The sequence below is a fragment of the Poecilia reticulata genome, chromosome 6 (assembly GCF_904066995.2).
Source record: "Poecilia reticulata chromosome 6, P_reticulata-male-v2, whole genome shotgun sequence".
Classification (NCBI taxonomy): domain Eukaryota; kingdom Metazoa; phylum Chordata; class Actinopteri; order Cyprinodontiformes; family Poeciliidae; genus Poecilia; species Poecilia reticulata.
The window spans coordinates 14,277,120-14,297,424 of NC_088835.1; the positions used below are offsets into that span (position 1 = coordinate 14,277,120).

The window sequence follows — 20,305 nt, forward strand, 5'->3', positions numbered from 1 at the left end:
GCGTTTGACTTTTTCCTGGACAGAGCTGCCACTTCCACCTAAAATGTAGACTCCTTTTTTCTATAATACACTCCTGGCTTAGTGCTTTTTGCATTTCTTCCCCAGACATTTACTGACAGAGCTATTACCTTTGTGCACTTTCCATCTTCTTGTTGAACTCCATTCTTTGACAGCTGATGTCCAGCAACTTTTAAGGATGTTACCGCCTCAACAGACATGAACCTAATAACCAAGTCATTATCGGAACGCTGTAGAACTTCTTCACGTGTCAAGGACGCATATAATCCATTGAATTAAGGTGGGTTGAACCAGGGATGCATCCGACAGCTGCATGACAGCGCCTTCTGGATCAAGTCATTGAATTAATCCAGAAAGTATTTGGTGCTTCATTCCTTCATAATAACCACAAAAAAACAGTGACTGAAGCAAAAGATTTTTTTTAATTCAAAGTGAATCTCACCATATTATACAATAAATTCATAATTTGACACTCACCAATATGAGTCACCAATAAGGAACCCGCTTTTTGTGACAAAGTACATAAGGCTTGGTCACATTGAAACTCACTGAGAACTAGAAAGGGGGAAGGAGGGGGGATGACCGAAAACTGGTAAGACACACATCAATACATCCAAACAATTATTTTCCCAGTCCTCATATATTGTTGTATATTGCACAGTGCAGTTGCTACAAGTCACACTAGAGTAGCATTTAGGATTAACAAAAACAAAAATCAAGGAATACAAATCATAAAAGCCACAAAAATCTACACATTTAGAACAGTAACAGCTTAAATTCTTAAATTTTGCAATTGTGTCTACATTTTTGTGCCTAAGTATGATAATTAATGATGTTACAAGTTTAATTTCAAACAGATTCAAACTCAAAAACCAAATGAGACGTTCAGGTACATGTCAATTCATATGCCGTGTTTTTTTTTTGTGTGTGTGTTTTTTTAATATGCTGGTGCCCAGTGAAAGCAGGCTTGTAGCAAGTATTTCTGTATTATTACATGTCGTCAAGTGCGTGTATTACAATGCCCAATTAAAAAAGAAATCTCCCCACAAGCTTTTAGGAGTATTAACATTGTTAGTAAGCCTGCTGTGTTGCTGAAGGCAGCAGGATTCCATGTGCTTTGCTAAGCTTTGGATCAGGGACTGTGACAACCCCCCCCAAAACCCTGATCGGCGTCTTTGATGATGCAACTGTCGGCGTAAATCTGCAGGGACGTGAGATTTATCTACCCAAAGCAATTAATCCAAAGTGGTGGGTGGGATTACAGCATGGGGCATTACCTGTGCAGAGCTGACACACACACACGCACGGGGAAGTGGGTGGTTTGCAAAGAGAGGCTGCACACCACAATACATATAAAATCTAAAAAAACACATTTGGTGTGCACAACACAAAACTTTAAACATTTAAACATACTCAAACAGTAGCATAGCTGACAAGCACACAAATGCACCCAATACCTAAATAACATAGCAAAACCATTATACTGTAATGTAATAATTAGATCAGGGTGGGGAAGCTTTGGACCTACATTTTGATTATGAGTGATGGATAAAGCATTTAAAAACAAAAAACCAAACCCATTACGAAACATACACCATTTACCAATGGTTATAGCTGCATACAAGTGCTATCAACACCCAAAATGTAGACAAATGTTGAGCTTGCAAACCAAAGACTGATTTCTTGACATCCACAAATACATTCATGGTGTGAGATAAAGCTTTGCATTTGTGAATGTTACTCAGGCCCCCATGTCTTCTAGTGCTGCACGGTGTTCTTGGTGAGTAAAACATTCCCTGATTTGGATTTTCTTAGGATTCTGTAAAAGTTTAAAATAAAACAATGGGGAAAAAAAAAAAAAGAAATACAGGATTGTTTTCATCTTCGTCTACAGAACAAACTTTGGGGATTTCATGATGCGAAAATCGGATTCGACTCCAGGAAGGAGAACGCCTACAATATTCCCGCTTTGATGTCGTAGACGTCATCCGTCTGACACTGGTTGAGGAAAAGGCACTAAGTTGATACAGTACAAAGAGTTGTAAATACAGTCCTATAACGGAAATAAAAGCCGCGTCGATGAAAGGAAAGACAATAATACATCACACTGGTTACAGAGTCAAAGCGAACCCAGCCTACATTTGAAATACTGATGCTAAATACACACAAAACACTCGCACACCAAAAAGCAACAGAATAAAAAAATAAAACCAAAAGGAAAACTTAACTTCCAATACAGCAGTTTAGAAACACTTCAAAACAACAAAGCCAATATACAAAGGCACTAGCATGAAGGAGTAGCATTCATACACTCTATGATCAGAAGAAAAACCACTTAAGTTTTATCTAGTCGTCCGAACTACAATAACAAAGGAGAGACTGCAGACCAGAAAGAGATTAATCCTCTAAATTCACAGCTACCGAGTGGCGCATAATCAGTATATAGCAGCTTATTATCTATACATTCCAAATACAATTAGCAAACAGCTCAAAAAAATAAAACCTCAACCTCTTATTATTTTTAAAATAGAGATTTCACAATATATTCCAAAAAAATAAAAAATAAAAAATTTAAGCCCACAACTGCAACAGTATATGCTGGAGGTGACAGAAATATGATCGACCGTGCTTCCGAAATGATTAACGAAGAGAGTCTTTGGTGTTGATCGGAGTGAAACGCCGGCGGTGAAGAAAACAACTCACACGACACAAATGAAAACGCACACACAGAAAAAAAAATTATAATAATCAAGGCTTCGCTTCCACCCTGAAGGAATGTATGAAAACTGACAACAGGTTTCAATACGTGGGGGAGGGGGCACAAAATCTCCAACAATAATTACTGATACAACTAATACTCAAAAGCCCAGCAGTGATACTGTTAAGTTGATAGGTTACTTCAAACACTGAGAAGTATCTTAAAAGTTAAAAACATTAAACAAGTCTATGCCACTCCCAAAATCTAAAACGCATGAATGCAAATCTAGCCTAAACGCAAGATAATAAAAACACAGCAACCCAGAGGATCTAGATTGTATTGCAGTTACAGTAAACAGTGACAATACTGTTATGAATTAAGTACTATAGTGAATAGAAATCGATTATCAAAATATCAAATCACTCTTTATATACATTAAAAGCTAATTCAGTCAGAGCCCTATAAGTGCAGCCTCTAGTTAGATTGAACCCACATGGAGTTAGAAAGCATAAAGTAAAACAAGCCCATGCACGTGATCCTCGCCGGTTTTTAGAAGCCCGTCTCGTTCAGAGTCCCTAGGTTAAGTGCTGCAAGTCCGTTTAAATTCAAAACGTACAATCTAAATGCTCCTGAAGTAACGTCAAAGACTCAAAGGTTTTAAGGCACTAGAAGGCAACCATCATGAGCCTTCGATTCCAGGTTCGCGGCCAGGTAACGAGCAGATCAGAGCGGCGTGCGCGGGTTGCAAGGCAACACAGATAAAGGGAGTGAGAGGTTGAACAACCCCAACAGCGTAGAACACAGAACAAAAACAGAAACCCATGATTTTCCAGCTCCGAATCAGTTCAGATCGATGACAGGAGGTAATGTACAAACACGTTATTGAGGAAAACTTCCTAATTGTCATAGAAATTCATTTGCTCTTACAAAGATTTGAAGCTTCCTCCACATCCTGACATGATTTTTCCAGACAGTCTCTGCTTCGACAGTCAGACATGATCAACAGCCTGTGAAGTCAACCCATCAGATTACAGAAAACATTGGTAAAATAATTTCTCAAATCCATCCATGGTGATAAAACATTGCTCATTTTCCTCCATTCTTCTCTGTCTCAACAGAAGTGTTCATGTTGTGTTCTGGTGGGGGGTCTCCCTGCCCAGGTTGCAGACCCAGTGAATTTCTCCTTGAGCCTCCTGTTCAGGAGGAGGCGCGGCTCCTCCGTCCTGCCCCTCAGATGTACGAGAACTGTGGGTGGTGGCTGAGCTTGGTGGGGCTCAGGTGGAAACTTGTGAAGGCGGCCGGGGAGGCCATGTACGGGTGAGGAGGGGGAAAAGGTGGCTTGAACTGGTGCGGGTGGTGGGTGTAGCCAGGCTGGTGGTGAGGGTTGATGGTTGGGGAAGGGAGGAGCCGGTGCGACGCGGCGGGGTGTCCAGGGTGGTGGGGGTGTGTGCCGATGCCCAGGGCGACCTGGTGGACCAGCGCCCCCCCTTGGGGATGGGAAAGGCCAAAGCCGTGCTGGAGGAGAGGGGGAGGGGGACGAGAGGGCAGGATGGGGTGATGGGTGGCGGTGAGAGGGCCGCTGGAGGGGTAGGAGAGCAGGGTGTGAGGGGCGGCCGAGGTGTGTGTGGGGCTGTTGTGGTGCAGATGTGTGAAGGTGTGTGTGTGGACAGTAGGAGGGATGTAGGCGTGCGGTCGCAGGGGCCCATAGTTGCCGTTCCACTCCTTGTTGCTGTGGTTTGAACCGTATGGCTGCACCTGACGGAAAGACGCAAAACAAAAACGATGAACAGTGAAAAAGCATCAAAAAACAGCAACAGTACTGCTTCGAAAGCATCAAGATTGGCTACTATACATGATGTGCATGGACTTAGCCTCCCATCTTCTTCAAATCAAACTTCAAATTTTTCACTCAGGTGATGTGGGGTGAACTTATACAATATGTAAATTTTCCTCCCGACGTTTCCAACTCAGCTTTTTCAGACATCCTGAATTTACCTTGGGTGGTCTGAGTAACTTCTATTTTTTCCTCACTTTGGAATTACTTTTACTGGTAAAACTGCCTCAGATAGAGGAAGGGAGGCAACCTGAACTAACCTGACCAAAGCCCAGATGGTGCTGCTGCCCTGTCAACTTCTGCTGCCGCGGCAGGATGGGGGCGGATGGCAGGAGAGGGACGGAAGAGGCAGTGCTCTGTTGCCCTACGAGACTGCAGCGCCCTTTGGATCGGGACCAGGATTCTGAGGCTGAAGGGAAACAAGGAGGTAAATCTTGATCCAGCAATAAAACATAAAAGAGGAGGAAAAAAACAACAATCTGAAAAAGAAACAGCAATAGGACTAGAAGTGCACCAGTCATATCGACTAAACAGTGGATTCTACACATTTTTACTTAATCAACTAATCAAGGATTTTTAGGCAGAATACTGAATAATTTTGTTTGCTACTCAATCAAACACTTTGAGACACAAATTAGCATGACCTTGTAATTCCTTGTATTTCTGTCGACTTTTATTTGAGTTTGGAATAGACAGGCCTTGAAGAAAACTAGATATCAGTGTCGGCCAGATTGGTGCATCTCTACATCAGACTAAAAAGACTGATAGGAAAAAAAATTCAGCTATCACCCAGAAATGAATTTTTGAGCAGAACTACAATAATACATGGCAGTGTACTGAAAAGTGTGAAAATTCAGCCCAATATCCGACTTCTGTTTAGATCAAAGAATGATTAAACATTTGTGAATCCAAAAACAAACACTGCATCTCAAAAGTAAACAGAAAGAACTTAAAGAGCCTTGAAAACAAAAATATATTATTGACACTCAGAAAGGGGGATCACATGAAAAGCAACTTAGTCCACAGACTCTGATCTGTATCAGTTTAAAACCTTCAGTGATTTCAACCAACAATCTGGCAAGAACAGAAAGGTAGAAACTGATCTCACATCAGTGTCCTCTGAAACATTTGCTGCTGCAAAACGAGAACCAGCAGAGACAAGAAAAACTGATTTAGCCCATCTCCAGATGAAATGCATCCACCTTTCCCTTCACAGTTAATGAACTGTTTCAGAAAATATTTGTCAGTCTTCTCAGAACAAACTCCTAATTTTCTCCTCCTATTTAACTAAGTAGACAATTACAAGTCAGAATTGCAACATTAAGGATTTTAAATAATTCTTAAAGTCCTGTACTGAACACAGCTCAATATTTATTAGAGGGAAAATCATTAAGAAAGGCAATGCCAGCTGCTTGCCTTCCACGGATGCACTCATGAGGTGAAGGGGCTGTAAGCTTAAAATCTCTGCTGGTGTCTCTCGATCACCTGTTATAGCCTCTATGACCCACTAGGGGGCGGTAAGACCCTATGTCTTCCATTTGACCTGCAAAGGAGATGCAGCCAAAGCACAGGTGACACCACATGGCAGATGGTGAGAAGGAGGAACGTTTGTGGTTAAAAAGAAAGCTTGTTTCTAGGTGGGTTAGATCACTAACATTTTCACAGCAAACTAATCAACGAATACAAAAAATATTGTTCCACAGACCTGTTCTCTGGACACGCTCCTGAGTGTTGCGAGTGTTGTTGTTGGTCTGGACCCTCATTGGTGGAACTACCATGGTTCTGATGCCCCGTGGTCTCCGGTCCTGCTCGGATGGGGAGGTCAGGGGTGCCAACACGGCAGCTAAAGGAGAGCGGTTGTTGTTGTTAAGGTAACGGTAGGCGTTGTTGCCACGCTGGGATGTCGATGTGTCCGAAGAGGGCGAGCCTTCCACCGTGTCACAACCACTTTCGTGGCCGTCGTCCTCAGACATGCTGAATAGAGAAATTTGAGGAGCATGTTGACAACGCAAACCAAATCTAGAAAACTACAACTTTGGTTATCTCATAAAGAGCCAAGTAGAAATAGTACATCTGCATATCCACCGTTTTAAGAGGCATGGTAGCCTCGGAACGCAAAATAATTCTGTGCCGAGACGTCTAAAACTGTTTTAAAAAATATTGACTAATGTTTACACCCAGACAAGGGGAGGGTGTTAGCAATTCTTTTTTGGTCTGTGGGTCATCGGGGCTAATCCCATCAAAGCGCTACCTGTTGGGCCTCTTGCACGGTGAAGCTGAAGGGCTGGACTGCAGAGAGTTTGAGGCAAACGAGCTGGTGCTGAGGCTGCTGTCAGGGCTGCTGAGAGAACACACTCTCTCCATGGACACACTGGTGTTTCTGCAAGCCTCACATCCACACTCTCCTTTACACCTGTTGGTGGAATATTAGGGTTTTATTTCACATGAAGATATACCTCAAATGTCACGTAAATTTAACAGAGCTTCTTCTGTGATACTTATACTCACTGATTCAGGTGGCACCCCTGACGACCTTCGTTTCCCACCCGATCTTCGTCATCACTCAGATCACTGCGGATGCTGATCACGCTGGGAGCTGGACTTGGCGTGTCTGCCATCAGGACGGCCACATCCCGTATCGGCTGCCTAGGAACATCGACCCGTCTGTTTCCACTTGCCATCGCCTCTTTAATGCAGTTTTCCTTCAGCTCTGTGCCATCTTGTTCCACAGTTGGTTTTTTCATTTCTGGTCGCTGGGATTCCACCAGGGGCGCCTCCTTTTGTGGCTGCCCTCTTCCTGACACTGCCTGTCCAACAATGTCAGCCATTTTGGGAGACCGACATGATGAAATGTGGATGTTGCTGGGGTAGGACAGGTTCCTTTTATGCAAAATAATTAATACATCAAGTTAAAAATTTATGTTGTTGTGGCTTATAGTTGAATACATGACACAGAATCGGAACCTTACCTGTTGTGCCCTTGTCTGTTCCGTTTATTGGCTGGTTGGGGCCACACAACGTGAGCTATGCCAATGTTGATTGGCTGATGTGCAGAAAGGGCTGGCATCTGGTTGGTCAGGAGCGGCTGCTGCATCACTGCGTTGTAGTGGCTGTTGTGTGGGTGCGCTTTCCTGAAACAAGGGAAATAAAAACTTTGCCAACGGTACCATTAGGAGATGAGCTCACCATCCTCGGGGAGATCTGAAAATATTCTCAATGATCTGGTGCACCAATGAATGGGTAAAACAAAGTCTCAACTCAAATGAAACTGGCAAGATTTTGAAATAATTTGGTTAAAAATACAAATAAATTTCCTTCCAGTGGCATTTTTTTACAAGCAGGGATTTTCCCAAACTTAAAAACTTTGATGACTCAGATTTTGGTGACTCACCCCCAGTCGCTTATCCTCTGTGGTCCAGCCGTGGTGTCACTGGTGAGGGAGGGAGGAGGTGGTGGAGGCGGGTGAGAGGGTGGAGGCCCGACAGGAGTCATTTGCTGCCACGCTGTAGGGACAAGGAGCTGCTGGCCTCGGCTATTCCAGGCCTGCTGCAGAGAGGAGACGGGGGAAAAAAAGTCTTCTACTGAGTCAAGCTTGCAGATTAGTAAACTCTTCAAATGTTTGCAACATCACCTTAAAGTATAGCTGACATATTTACAGTCCCTATTTACAAGGATGTTCCAAAGTCCTCATAATTTGTTATACTGCCACAGTCTGAAGTTGTAAGTTACCAGCAGCAAACACCCACCCAGTTCAGTTACATGTTGCATGAGAGTAATATGGCAAACTGCAACGCGAAAAACTACCGGTAGGAAAGATAACTGACGTCAAATAAACTTTATTTATCGAATGAAATTTAGAAAACTCTAGGTCCGGAATGCCAACATGATCTCAAGGTATGAGCTCAACAACGTCTGGTTGAGTCTTTATCTTACCTGAGCTATTACTCCGGGTCTCACTGGTAGAGGTTGTATGGGAGGGGCTTGAGTTACCATGGGGACAGAATAGGTTGCTGGCTGATTAAGGTTTCCTTTGAAAAGAACATAAATATTTCGACATTTCAAGCCTTTTTTCTAGTGAATCAAATTTCAAAAGCAGCAAGCAGTCACTGTAGAAAGAAACCTGCAGTGTACAAACCTTGCATTGTGGGAGGACAGAGGAGGAGGGCAGGAGGGAAGGACTCACTGCACCCAAACTGCCCGTTTCCTGTTAGCGCTATCCCAGGATGCAACACGGATGGAGCGGATTGGGTTATAGACTGGATTGGATAAGTTTACATGGAAGAAGAGGAAGAACACGCATCAACTTTTGAATAATGAAACCAACACTATAATAGCTACTGATGTGGTTCACCAATTCTTATGCTCATAAACCATAGTGACACATGAAGCCTTTAATCTACAAGACATATCAAACCATTGAACACACATAATGTTACTATTTCTGGGTAGGACCTGTACCTGAATTGTGCTGTAGCCCAGTGTAAGGCCAGAAGATCCAGTGGGAGCTAGAGGGGGTCTTGACAGATGAATCGTGTTCTGGTTCAAAGCATCAAAAACGGCAGTGCTGGGACGGTTGTGGCACATGTCCATGATGCGGAAAGACGACTGAACACTGTGAGAAAACAAGGAGGTTAAAAGAAACGTACATTCACAGCAAAAGTCGTGTTCAGAGGGACTTGCACTAAAAAATGCCGGCAGAAGCTGTATGCTAGCTGCACCAAGGCTACGGCACTTATGGTTGAGAAGAACTTAAAAATATCAGTAAAGTTCTTTTTATTTGCAACAGTGAAGTGGAAAATCTCCTGGTCAACATAATCTAATGCTAACTGTTATGAGTGCTTCTCATACAGAACAGCCCAATGACTGTTCTGTCAGTCTGAGCTCTGTCGAGACGCTCCCTAGCTGCAAAGTTTCAAATCCCATTTTGCTCTGTTCTACTGCAGTACAACATGATGCAGAAAAATGTTAATCGGCTGAAGGCTCAGACAGCTACTAAACAGTGAAGCAACAAAACAAACCCGTACAACCCAGCCTGCTGCAGTGGTTGATCACTACAAAAATTATTACCAGAAACGCAGGAATTGTACAAGGCTGCTAAGCACATTTCTATAAACCAAATCCTTGTTTGCACAGTCATAACATTTTTTTATATGCTCCAGATTCATGTTTCTTTTGAAATACAATTTATTTTAGGATTAAGTCTTACACCAACTAAGCCTCATCTTGTGTCCTGTTTTGCCAAACAGGGATGTGATATTATTAAATCATACATTTTCATAAATTATGACTGAATTCTCCCATACTTGTCAGTTTCTATCTAATTAAGGAGGTTCAAATATTGTAATTTTTTTTTTCCCCTTTGCTCTCAACTAGAAAGAACCACGTTCCTTCAAAAATATTTTTGCTCTGGTATACAGTTTTAGTATTGTGACAATCATGGTCTCTGCCAGCTTTGCTTATACAGAGATGAGCATTTTCTGTCAGTTTTCCCTAAACAAGCCTCAATAGGTTCCCTGTTATGAATAAAAAACAAGAAGTCCCTACAGCATACTGCTGCCACTGCCATGTTTCATCATTGGGATTGTGTATTTGGGTTTATCACAAAAATTCCAGTAACACGAATGTTTGTGGTCAAGATTTGAGAAATAAGGAGAGTCCAACAGTAAAATACTTTTGCAAGGAATTACAGGCTGTGCAAGCAGATAAACCTCCTTACTGGTTGCTGTGGGGGTAGTCCAGTAGATGAGTCATGGTGAGGAATGGGTGATTTAGGACGCTCGATGGAACCGTCCTATCCTCGGCGTCGATCAGTAGCATGGTCTTAAGGAGAGACACAAACTCCCGTCTGTCTGCCTTCTCTGCCTGCATGTCGCTAGTATCAGGACTCAACACCAAGTTCACCTTGGGTGTGAAAGGAAAACATTTTGCTATCAAAAATTATTTGATTTTAATCTACATCTTAAAATTTTTTTTTTTTTTCAGAGTAGATTCACCACTTTGTAGCTCGGTCTTGTTGGACTTACATGTGCAATGTCATCCAAACAACTGAAGATGTATTTCCTGGCCTCTTTGGATTTGAGTCCTGTCTCCTTCTCATGTTCCTCTGTTGTCTATAGAAAAAGTTTCGGACATAAAGGTCAATGACCTCAGGGTTATGAAGTGTAGCAGGTGAACATTTTTATTTACATTTGTGTGTGTTTTTCCCCTGTAAGCTATTTTCACACAAGTGTGAATAAGCACAAGTGAATATTATATAAGAATATTTTTGCAAAATGTTGAAAGACACTTGATTAGCATCATTGATGAGCAGTGAGAGGTCAAACTCTGGACAATGTCAGATAATGTTTCACACCCTCAGCATCTGCATGTAGATCTGCTTAGTCAAAAGGTTTGTACTGGGTCGTTAGTTGACATATTAGACAGAGATGAGCTGAAATTCACTTCAACTTGACACAGAGGAAGCTCAGCACAGACTCAACATAGCTTTGTGCTTTGGTGAGCTTTCCACAGGCTCACCAAAGCTTGCATGAGCTTATCACGGGTTGCATGACAAGCTCATGCAACCCGTTTCCTACTGGTAGACTGAAGAATTTCTAGTAAATATCCTCTTCAAATATTACTCTTCTCTGATATCCATCCTGCTGCACTCCTGTAGCACCAGAAAGTTTTAATAATTGTGTGTTTGTGCTTATTTGTGCAATGTAAACCACAAACCTTTAGTCTCCAGGAGGCGTAGGGAGAGTCCGATTCTTTGGTGAAGAAACGCGTGGTCTTTGTCCCCTTGTTGAGCAGCTGCTCTGCAGGCAGTCCCTGCGTCTGAGAGATGTACCGGATCTGAGCAGAGCGACACGGAGGAAACGGAGCGCAGAAAGGAAGGAGAGGAAGAGATGTTGAGAAAAGGAGAAAAGCAAAAAAATAAATAAAAAACGTCAGAACACTTTCAGATAATCAACCTAAATTTGAGTCACTGAACCAGATTACTTCCACTCTGATAATGTAATCCGTCACCGTCATTTTTTAAAGTTTTTTGTTTTGGCTTAGGGGGTCTTTATTTGCAAGTGGTTAGACAGGAAGGTGGGTAATGAGAGAGGGGGAAGATGTGGCAAAGGTTATCGGGCCGGGACTCGAACCTGTGACGTCTGTGTCGAGCACTAAGACCTCCATACGTGGGTTGCGTTTTACCCCTGCGCCATCACTGCACCCCATACAGTCATTTCTAAAAGACAAACCTGCACAGCTCGCATAGATGTCCGAGATAAGAGTACAAAACCAGTAAACATGTAACATTTTGCTTAACATATCTTTATTTTTCTGATTGGAAATTTTATGCCTCACTCCATATTTAGGTTCACTGTGATCACTCTCTCACAAAAAATAGAAATAGCTGGTAAGCTTTCATAGCTACTCAAAGTAACTAAATGGTTAGTTCAAGATCACATTAGTGCCTGTGTTTCTCATCATGTTGACAACTAAATAGAAAATAAAAGCAGTGCACTGATCAGCCAATAGCGATTTGCAGTTTCCTTTAAAGTCTAAGGATTTTAACAAAATAGTCTTAGCATACGGTGCACCTGCTCTACTACTGAGCTGTGTGCTGCAGGATTTCTTTAAAAGATGTAGCAGTGTAAAAGCCATCATAATAAATCAGATTACAACTGTATCCTAATCTATGCACCAAAGCAGATGCCACCCTTTTCTGAACTTTAACCAATTCAACACAACTTGTATCAAAATCCATAGACGTGGTTGATGTGTTTGTAGACTGAAAGTGATGGCAGCCAGGCGATTTAATGAATATTGGTTTCGACTTGCTGGACAATTTCAATCTCCGGTAAATTGGTAGTAAAAGTCTAACCTCATACCATTTCTCTTATTAGAATTTCTTGCGTTTCAAACTTACCAATGCTCAGACAAACATTTTGAGCAAGGTAAAGGTGCCCAGTAAGTTAGAAAACCAACCACACAAGATATGCCTCGTCTTCAGAGGTGGCTTGAAACTCATTTCAATCCACCTCTGAGTTGCTTGAAACCAAGAAATTAAGAAAAACAAAGTTGTAAGTCGTAAACTAAGACATATTTAAAACTTTGTTCCTCCTGAAAATGTAACTGAAAGTAACCAAACGAGGAGAATTTTAGCAGTGAGATCAAAACTTGTGGGTTCCCTCTGCCATTTTGATTAGTAAGAAAGTACAGACATCTTGCTTTCACAGTGAGGTCAAAAGGCTGGTATAGAACAAAAACCATGAGTGACTTGCAAAAGAGATTTTATTTTCCCCAGTAACTTCAAAAACAACCCAAAGACAGCACTAATAAAAAGAACAAAACATAGCCTACCTACAACTTAAAGCTGACAGACTAAAAGGAAATATATTTTTACTACCGTGTTTCCCCGAAAGTAAGACAGTGTCTTACTTTCTTTTTATCCCCAAAAGCCCTACTATGTCTTACTTTCGGGGTATGTCTTATATTGGAAAAAAATTGTCGAATTTTTAGTTTTAACCATAAAATTAACATTTATTAACAACCTGAACAGTATTGTATTCACTACAAAACAGTTTTATAAAAGGAAGTGCAGGGGACGGCGCGGTGACGTATGGAGAGGGGGACGGTGCGGACGTGGGCAGGAGGTGGCGCACAGCTAGATGAGAGGGAGGCGGCAATACCCCTGTGTTTCCCTGAAAGTATGTCTTACTTTCGGGGTACGGCTTATATTAGCCGACCCCCCTGAAACCCCCGATACGTCTTACAATCGGGGGTGTCTTATAATTGGGGAAACACGGTAGTTGGTGATCATTTGAGAAACTTGTCTGTTTTTAGAAATATCGAATAAATAAATAAAATCTCAGAGTTTTAATTCATGTTGTGCTTTGTGATCCAGAGTTTGGAGTAATAAGTGAAATTTGCTCAAGTCAAAAAAAATTTTTATTTGCTGCCATTTTTTTCTAATTTTATCCTAAAACATTACCCCTCATTACCATCCAAGTATAATACACTTTAGACAAAGCTGTCAATATCACCTGAGAAAGGGAATAGGTCTGTTCTGTGTTTTATAACTAAAACATTTTATAGGTACCAAAGATTCTTGATAACGTTTTAGAAATCTAATTGAATATTCAATAACATTTCTGGATTTCATAAGTTTTTATAAACCTCACAACAATAAAATTAAGCTGAAATGAGGTTTCATGGTGTGTGTGTGTGTGTGTGTGTGTGTGTGTGTGTGTGTGTGTGTGTGTGTGACAGAACTTGCACATGTCTACAGCCTAGAACAAACACAAAGACTGACCAGAGAGCACTGGACTGAGAACCTGCTGATGATGCACTGAACGGGAACCAGAGTGTGTGCACGTGCTAGCATGTGTGTGCGCGTATACGAATGTGCACACGTCTACCATCAGGCTTATGTTTATAAATACATTTTGCTGTGTAGAGTGGAACCACAGTGAGCCTTGGCATAGAACGGCGTGCTTTTGGGGGTTCAGTGTGCTCATGTGGGCGTGCAAGAGTGTGTCCTGACATGGCCCGTTTCAAGGCTCGGCGAGGCCACCATCTCTGACTGATTACCAGTCAAATGGGTAGAGGAAATAACACGCACTGGTAACATCAATAAACGAAAGGTCCAGAACAAACATTGCATTTCACACATCAGCTGAGCTTCTGAACAAGTGGTTGTTTTCTAGATTTAAAGCAACCAAACAGGTGTCTAAGTTTGTTATTACACTCTTTAATTAGGCCTGTAATAATCCTAAATCTTCTGAGATGTGTATGGCTAAACACATGATGATGATACAGTTCCCTTCTGTGAATGCAACAGGGGCCTTTTCCCATGCTCCCGCTCCCTTGCCTGGGGATTCAGTTCAAGTCCCAGTTGTGCAGTTTAGACCACACATTATCCCCTTTATGGGAAGATAATCACACACTGCAAGGACAATTTCCTGATTTGCTCTGCCCAGTTGATCTGCAGAGGAATATTTTGTTTAGTGTGTTAAACTTCAGTCACACAGAGTGAGAAATACCCTGAACAAATAATAAATACTGTAAGGGTCTCCCTCATCTCCCCACTGATTTTGTATGAGTGTGTTTTTGTGCGGAGGTGTTACCTGGTCATATTCCAGCGCTCCGGGATAAAGAGGCCAGCCCAAAAAGAGTTCAGCGATAACGCAGCCAAGCGACCACATGTCAATGGCTTCACAAAATGGCAGGCCCAAAATAATCTCTGGAGCTCTGCAGGAACAGAGAAGCAGAAAACTCATCAGCAACAAATAGAGAGAAATGCAAACCTACAGGTTTCCAACACTTATCATTTTTATCACTCATCAAAGGAGAAAAAGGATTAGAACCTGTAAAGTCAGAAAAAACAACATGTCACAACAAGGTTTCATCTCTAAACTTTACACTTCACCAGATTCAACTGGTTGATGTTTCCAATCCTTTTTTCACTATTATAGTTGAATATGAATATGAGGTAGAAAGGCATGGCAGTGGTGAAACTTGAAATGTGAAAGAGGGGGGATGTAAGGAAGCAAAAAAGAAAATGACCCAGTAAAGGGGAGTGAGGAAAAAAAGGAAATGAAGCAAGCAAGGTAGGAAGAAAGACAGTAAGGCAAGGATTCAAGAAAGCGAGTGAGGGAGAAACATTTCAAACAAGGAAAGAAGAAAGGAAGCAAGGAGTGAAGGAAAGCTAGAACAACTGTACAACTCGACAGGAAATAAAGCCATGCAATACAAAATATTTTTTCCACATAATTTTCCATTCCTATTTTTATACAGACATCAAATTCCTCTTTTTTGGGACAAAAACTACACAAATCTCAATCTGCATTTTTTTTTTTTTTTTTAACAGTACATAAATTATGCTCAACAGACAGAACAAATTTGAACGCAACTTCAAAACTTTAAACACTACCAAAGCTAGCACATTCATTTCATTCATCTTTCTCTAATGTACAAATGAAATATTAATGCAGAGTACATTTCCATCAAAAGAAATTGCTTTTACACACACACCCACACACACACGGAGAGGTATCTCTGCACATTTATACAGCAGCTGCATTATTGAAAATACTACCGATTTTTATTTTATACAGTGTTACATGCTACATGGTTTCCAAGAAAATACATCCAACTGTTAAATTTGTGAGACTCGTAGTCCTGCAGTGCAGGTGTCGTGTAAACTGGTGTGTGAAAACAAACTTTCAGACGGGGATACAGCAGCTGAGCAACAGTTCCACAAATAGCAACCTCTGCTGTGGTGACCACAGGGGAAACGCTCGTTTCCCAGCAACCACTGGACGCAAGGCAGTAATGCAGGGTTAAATACAGAGCCCGTCGGCCATTATTCTCCATGGATACAGGTGGATGACTCTATATGTGCCCGCAGACACAGCTGCAGACTTCAAAACCGACCATTTCACACAGCCCTCCCTGCTTAAAGGAAATTAGACTGGACTCATTTCCTACTGCTGTTGTAGGAGGAACAAGTTCAGTTATGAAACACCAAGGAGTTCAATGAAAGACTGTCCAAGACATTAATGGTGACCTATTATGTTTCCTTGAACATGTTAGGATAGGTCTATTAGTGGCATAAATCATTGCATTTTTTTGCACAAAACCTTTCTTGAATAATGAGATTTCAGTTTGGTCAGCTCTGCACATTTTGAGATCCTTTCCGAATGTTTTAGGGCGTCTTGTCACTTTAAATCCAAACAAGCAGCAGCTGGCCACGCCCCCCCAAGTCAACATTTACACTCACACGTGAAAAAAGCTGCAAGCAGTTACACAATTATATAACCATCTTTGAAAAGCAGAAGATCCTCCTGCACAACCAACAAGAATGCAGGAAGTGGTTTCTGAATGACAAGTCAACAACCACACCACTTGTCTTTTCCAACAGCCATTGTACAACAGTAAAACCAGCTGACCAAATGTGCTGGAGCTAAGCTTGGGTTAGTAGGTAACGGGCTGAGATTTGTTGGGGTTGCTAGGTAACCGCGGGGTTTGCTAGGCGAGGGGCAGTGCCTACTGATTTGTGACATTACATCTGAAGATTTTTAAAATGGGTCATTTTCAAGACACCAAAAAACATTAATTGCTAAAAAACGGGCTGGGTGATTTTTTTTTTTTCCTTTTCCTCATTTTAAGAGCTTGTCCTGTTTTTAGAAACGGTAAAGGTCCAAATGGAAGTACAAAAACATGGCAAATGTGAATTTTGCATAATAGGTTTCCTTGAAGACATCCGCAGTACAAGGTCTATGGTGTTCACTGGAGTTTTGAGTTTTGACTGTGACCAAACAAAAACTTTTTGGGATTCAAAGCTCAAGCCATCCAACTAAAAAGTAATTGAAGAGGAGTAAGTTTTTTTTTAAAGTGCAGACTGCAAAAATAGAGAAGCAGGCAAACAAACAGTTTTGAAGAAGGCGATAAAAGACACAAGTGTGCCTATAGTGTTATTCTTTGCTTTGCTGCCGTTATGGAACCACATTCATATATGCTACTACTGCTTTCCAGAGCTCCAACAGCTTGGAAAGCAGCTCACACACAAGTGTTGGGCTGTCAGGCCAGGTTCCAGAACTAACGAGTCTCACTACAGAGCTATAACAAGAACAAACAGTGCATACAATATGGCAACACCCTGCTGGTGTGAGCCGCTAACAGAATCAACACAGCAGACACCACGTCTATTAGCATTACTGATGTTCAACATAAGAAGCCTTACTAAAAGACATCTGAGCCCTTGTTCTTAAAACGCCTGCAGACAAAGCTGATCCATGATTATCACATATCAAACAAGTCCCACAACATTACATTTGGGAGAGCGCTTCTCAAGTTGCACAAGACCGAGCTTGCGTGTGCAGCAACCAAATCGATGCAGACTGAGAGCGAATGTGACCTGAAACGGAAAAGCCAGAGGTTTTGTCCAGAATGGCTGCAACGTGCCCTTTCAAGACGGCGTCAAATGAACCAGAACCTTAAGCTACAATTTTAATTGAAATGAGACCAGAAAGCAGTGGAGGAAAATTTCTGTGCAATAATTTGGGAACAGTTGGATCAGCAAAGAAAAGAAACCAAATTAAACATTTTAAAATGCACTTACCAACAGCAACAAACCTTATGGTAGCATTTCACTTACGTTAAATTTACTCCTAAACAAGCAAAACTGAAAAAATGTAAATGGCTGATAATTCAAAAAAACAAGCATGGATCTATACCACTAAGAATATACAAACCCATCAAACATTGCATCACAACAATAGTGATTGCTAGGTAATCAAAATATTGTAAAAACTACTGAGATTTAACATTTTGTGCAATTCTTCTTAATCACAAATTTATCTACTGCATAAATTTAAACAAGTCTAACAGAAAATTTGTTTTAAGTTCAATGCCAGAAAGTTCCCACCAGGTAAGGTTAGGACACACCCAAAACCACCTGACGTAACAAATGTTTTTACGATGAAGTAGAAACATGTTGAGGGAGCAGCATTTTTGCTGAGGAACTACACAACAAAAGGTTTGGAAATAAATAATATGCGGCTCCTACTTCGAAGTTTCACACCCATCTGCAGCTCCCTCAAACACAATGAATGGAAATTATTACCCAAATACTGAGAAACTCTGGGCTCTTATTTTGGTGAAGTTTTAAAACTTTCAGTAAAAACTTGTTTTATTCTCAGCCATGAATGTTTAGGTGAGCTGCAGCAGGGATGGGAGACGTCAAGTGTCAATGTTATTGCTGCACTCTCCCAAAGGAGGATGATAACTTAGGGAGACCACATGGGCATTTTTGTGTCGATCTGAACGCAAATGAGCATCTTTGAATGATCTTTTGAAGTGCTGATAATCACTAAATATACAATCCTAGTAAATGGCCTAGAAAAACCTGATTGTATCACTACAAAGCTTCCTCTTTTCAGAATGTGTAAAACCTCTGCTTAGTAGCCAAATTAAAACTGTCAAAGACCTGAAAGAGAAGCTGGTCACTCATCCATTATTTACCACTTTTAATCTTTGACAGATGACAACGGAGTGCTACTCCACTCCGCTGCAGCGAAAAAGAGCCATTTTTTTTTTCCTTTGCGATTTCTGAAGCAGAGCTCAACCTCAACCTCATCTGAGAGCTTAAAAAATAAACTTGCTCATTTATATCGCAATTGGAAGATGCCTGCCTAAGAGTTGTGCAGTAAAAGTTTGACAGTCAAATTAAATTATGACCAGCAAACATGCCCACGCCAAAGCTTCGGGCTCAGTAGTTTGAATGACTTTTTTAATCTCGATGCTCCAGTCAAAACAGTTTGACTGGGAGCGACAAGAAAAACTGGATTTGAATGAATGCATGGAAATGAGCACAAAAGTTTAAAAAAAACGAGGTTATTCAAAAGCAAAAATATAAAGAAAAACTTGACAGTTTTAGAATGACAGGGAAAAAACAAAGCAAGTAAAAAGCAGAGAGCCTGCCAACATGTTACATAAACAGGCCTCTTCCAGCGAGCGCTTATGTTTCCATTATTGAGCACTGTAAACACTTTAAACGCAGTCTGTTAGGGCTCCAGCGTCACATTATGTTTCTCCACTGACAATCATAACCAAACAGAATCCCACAACATAAATCAACAAACTTTGCAACATCATTTTCCACGGTTTCACTTTCAAGCTGAATAAAAGAAAGAAGTTCTAGATTTCCCTGTGTTTTTTCTGCAACACTTTTTTGCATGAAATATTGAGTAAATATTCCTCGGAAATTTTCATAAGGAAAAAAATCTGCTTGACACACGAAGGTGTCGTGTAGGCAAATGGATGCCTACACGACACAGCTGAGGAAATACTGCTGTGTTAATGTGATGAGACACGGTACAAAAAGTAAAGCAACACCTCTGTAACTAAGAAATCACATCACGAAAAGCTTAAACACGACCTGTCCTAATCTGTCAGCTTGCAAAAGACGATAGCCTTCTTTTCCACCTGATCTCTGAACATTAATTATTAATAAAGGCCTCTGCTCTGTTTTCATTGTGGGTAGTTTTGCGTCACTTGCCTCCGTACGACAGACGAGTCACCTCATCAAGCCCTGCTACCATGGCAGCAACAGTCGAGCATGACGAGCACTGAAAATCTCCTGAGCAACGCTATACCTGATGAGCAACACTAACAAAACAATTCAGCAAACAGATCAAGATCCTACCAGCTTATTGCATCTTTACCTTCAGAGACTAAGCAGGAAGCTCCTTCAATAAACTTAGCTTTTCAACTTCACAGGAAGCTTAGAATTTTTTTCTTTGTACAAATGCTATAACCTAAATCTAGCTTAAAAGTTTTTTTTTTTTAATGCTTTAAAAAAAAAATAGGAGTAAATTCAGCAAACCTGATCGATTAAAAAAATTCTTCAACATGCATATAAAAAAATTGGTTAATTTTTTTATTTAAATACGATTTTACTGTATGCAAAATATCAGAATGGAAGACAGAATAATAGAATGAGGGCAAAGGACAAAAAAATCCCTGACAGGAGTCTTCTTCTGGGAGGTGGATCTAATTAAGTTCTTCATAAATTTCCATCATAACTTCAGAAGTACAGCAAATTAGTTTTTCTTCTGGTAAACATCAACTGCTAAAAAAACCCCTTAAGGATGAAGAAGGGACAGGCCCTGAAATAAAAGTATATTACCATTTTTACAAAGCATAAGGAAAATCACACTCAGTTTTATTAGTTTTTCACTACATGAAAAGTAGACCTTACAAAGGATTTAGGTCATTAA

The 20,305-nt window shown here is 41.0% G+C and overlaps 1 protein-coding gene across 2 annotated transcripts in view; it reads right to left on the minus strand.

Annotated features, from left to right (window-relative positions):
- Window positions 1-421: 421 nt before the first annotated feature.
- Window positions 422-20,305, minus strand: part of hipk3a (homeodomain interacting protein kinase 3a) — a 31,245-nt gene continuing 11,361 nt past the window's right edge. Inside the window, exons 5-18 of one of the 2 annotated variants that reach the window (XM_017305454.2) lie at window positions 14,651-14,774; window positions 11,265-11,384; window positions 10,574-10,660; window positions 10,267-10,451; window positions 9,009-9,162; window positions 8,686-8,806; window positions 8,484-8,578; window positions 7,942-8,093; window positions 7,520-7,681; window positions 7,059-7,430; window positions 6,802-6,963; window positions 6,256-6,524; window positions 4,811-4,959; window positions 422-4,471 (exon numbers count right to left, since the gene is read on the minus strand). In XM_017305454.2, the coding sequence (XP_017160943.2) occupies window positions 3,947-4,471; window positions 4,811-4,959; window positions 6,256-6,524; window positions 6,802-6,963; window positions 7,059-7,430; window positions 7,520-7,681; window positions 7,942-8,093; window positions 8,484-8,578; window positions 8,686-8,806; window positions 9,009-9,162; window positions 10,267-10,451; window positions 10,574-10,660; window positions 11,265-11,384; window positions 14,651-14,774 (2,677 nt within the window). In that variant the 3' untranslated portion in view covers window positions 422-3,946. Of the gene's footprint in view, window positions 4,472-4,810; window positions 4,960-6,255; window positions 6,525-6,801; window positions 6,964-7,058; window positions 7,431-7,519; window positions 7,682-7,941; window positions 8,097-8,483; window positions 8,579-8,685; window positions 8,807-9,008; window positions 9,163-10,266; window positions 10,452-10,573; window positions 10,661-11,264; window positions 11,385-14,650; window positions 14,775-20,305 lie in introns of both variants that reach the window. The other variant, XM_008411696.2, reaches the window with a different exon arrangement.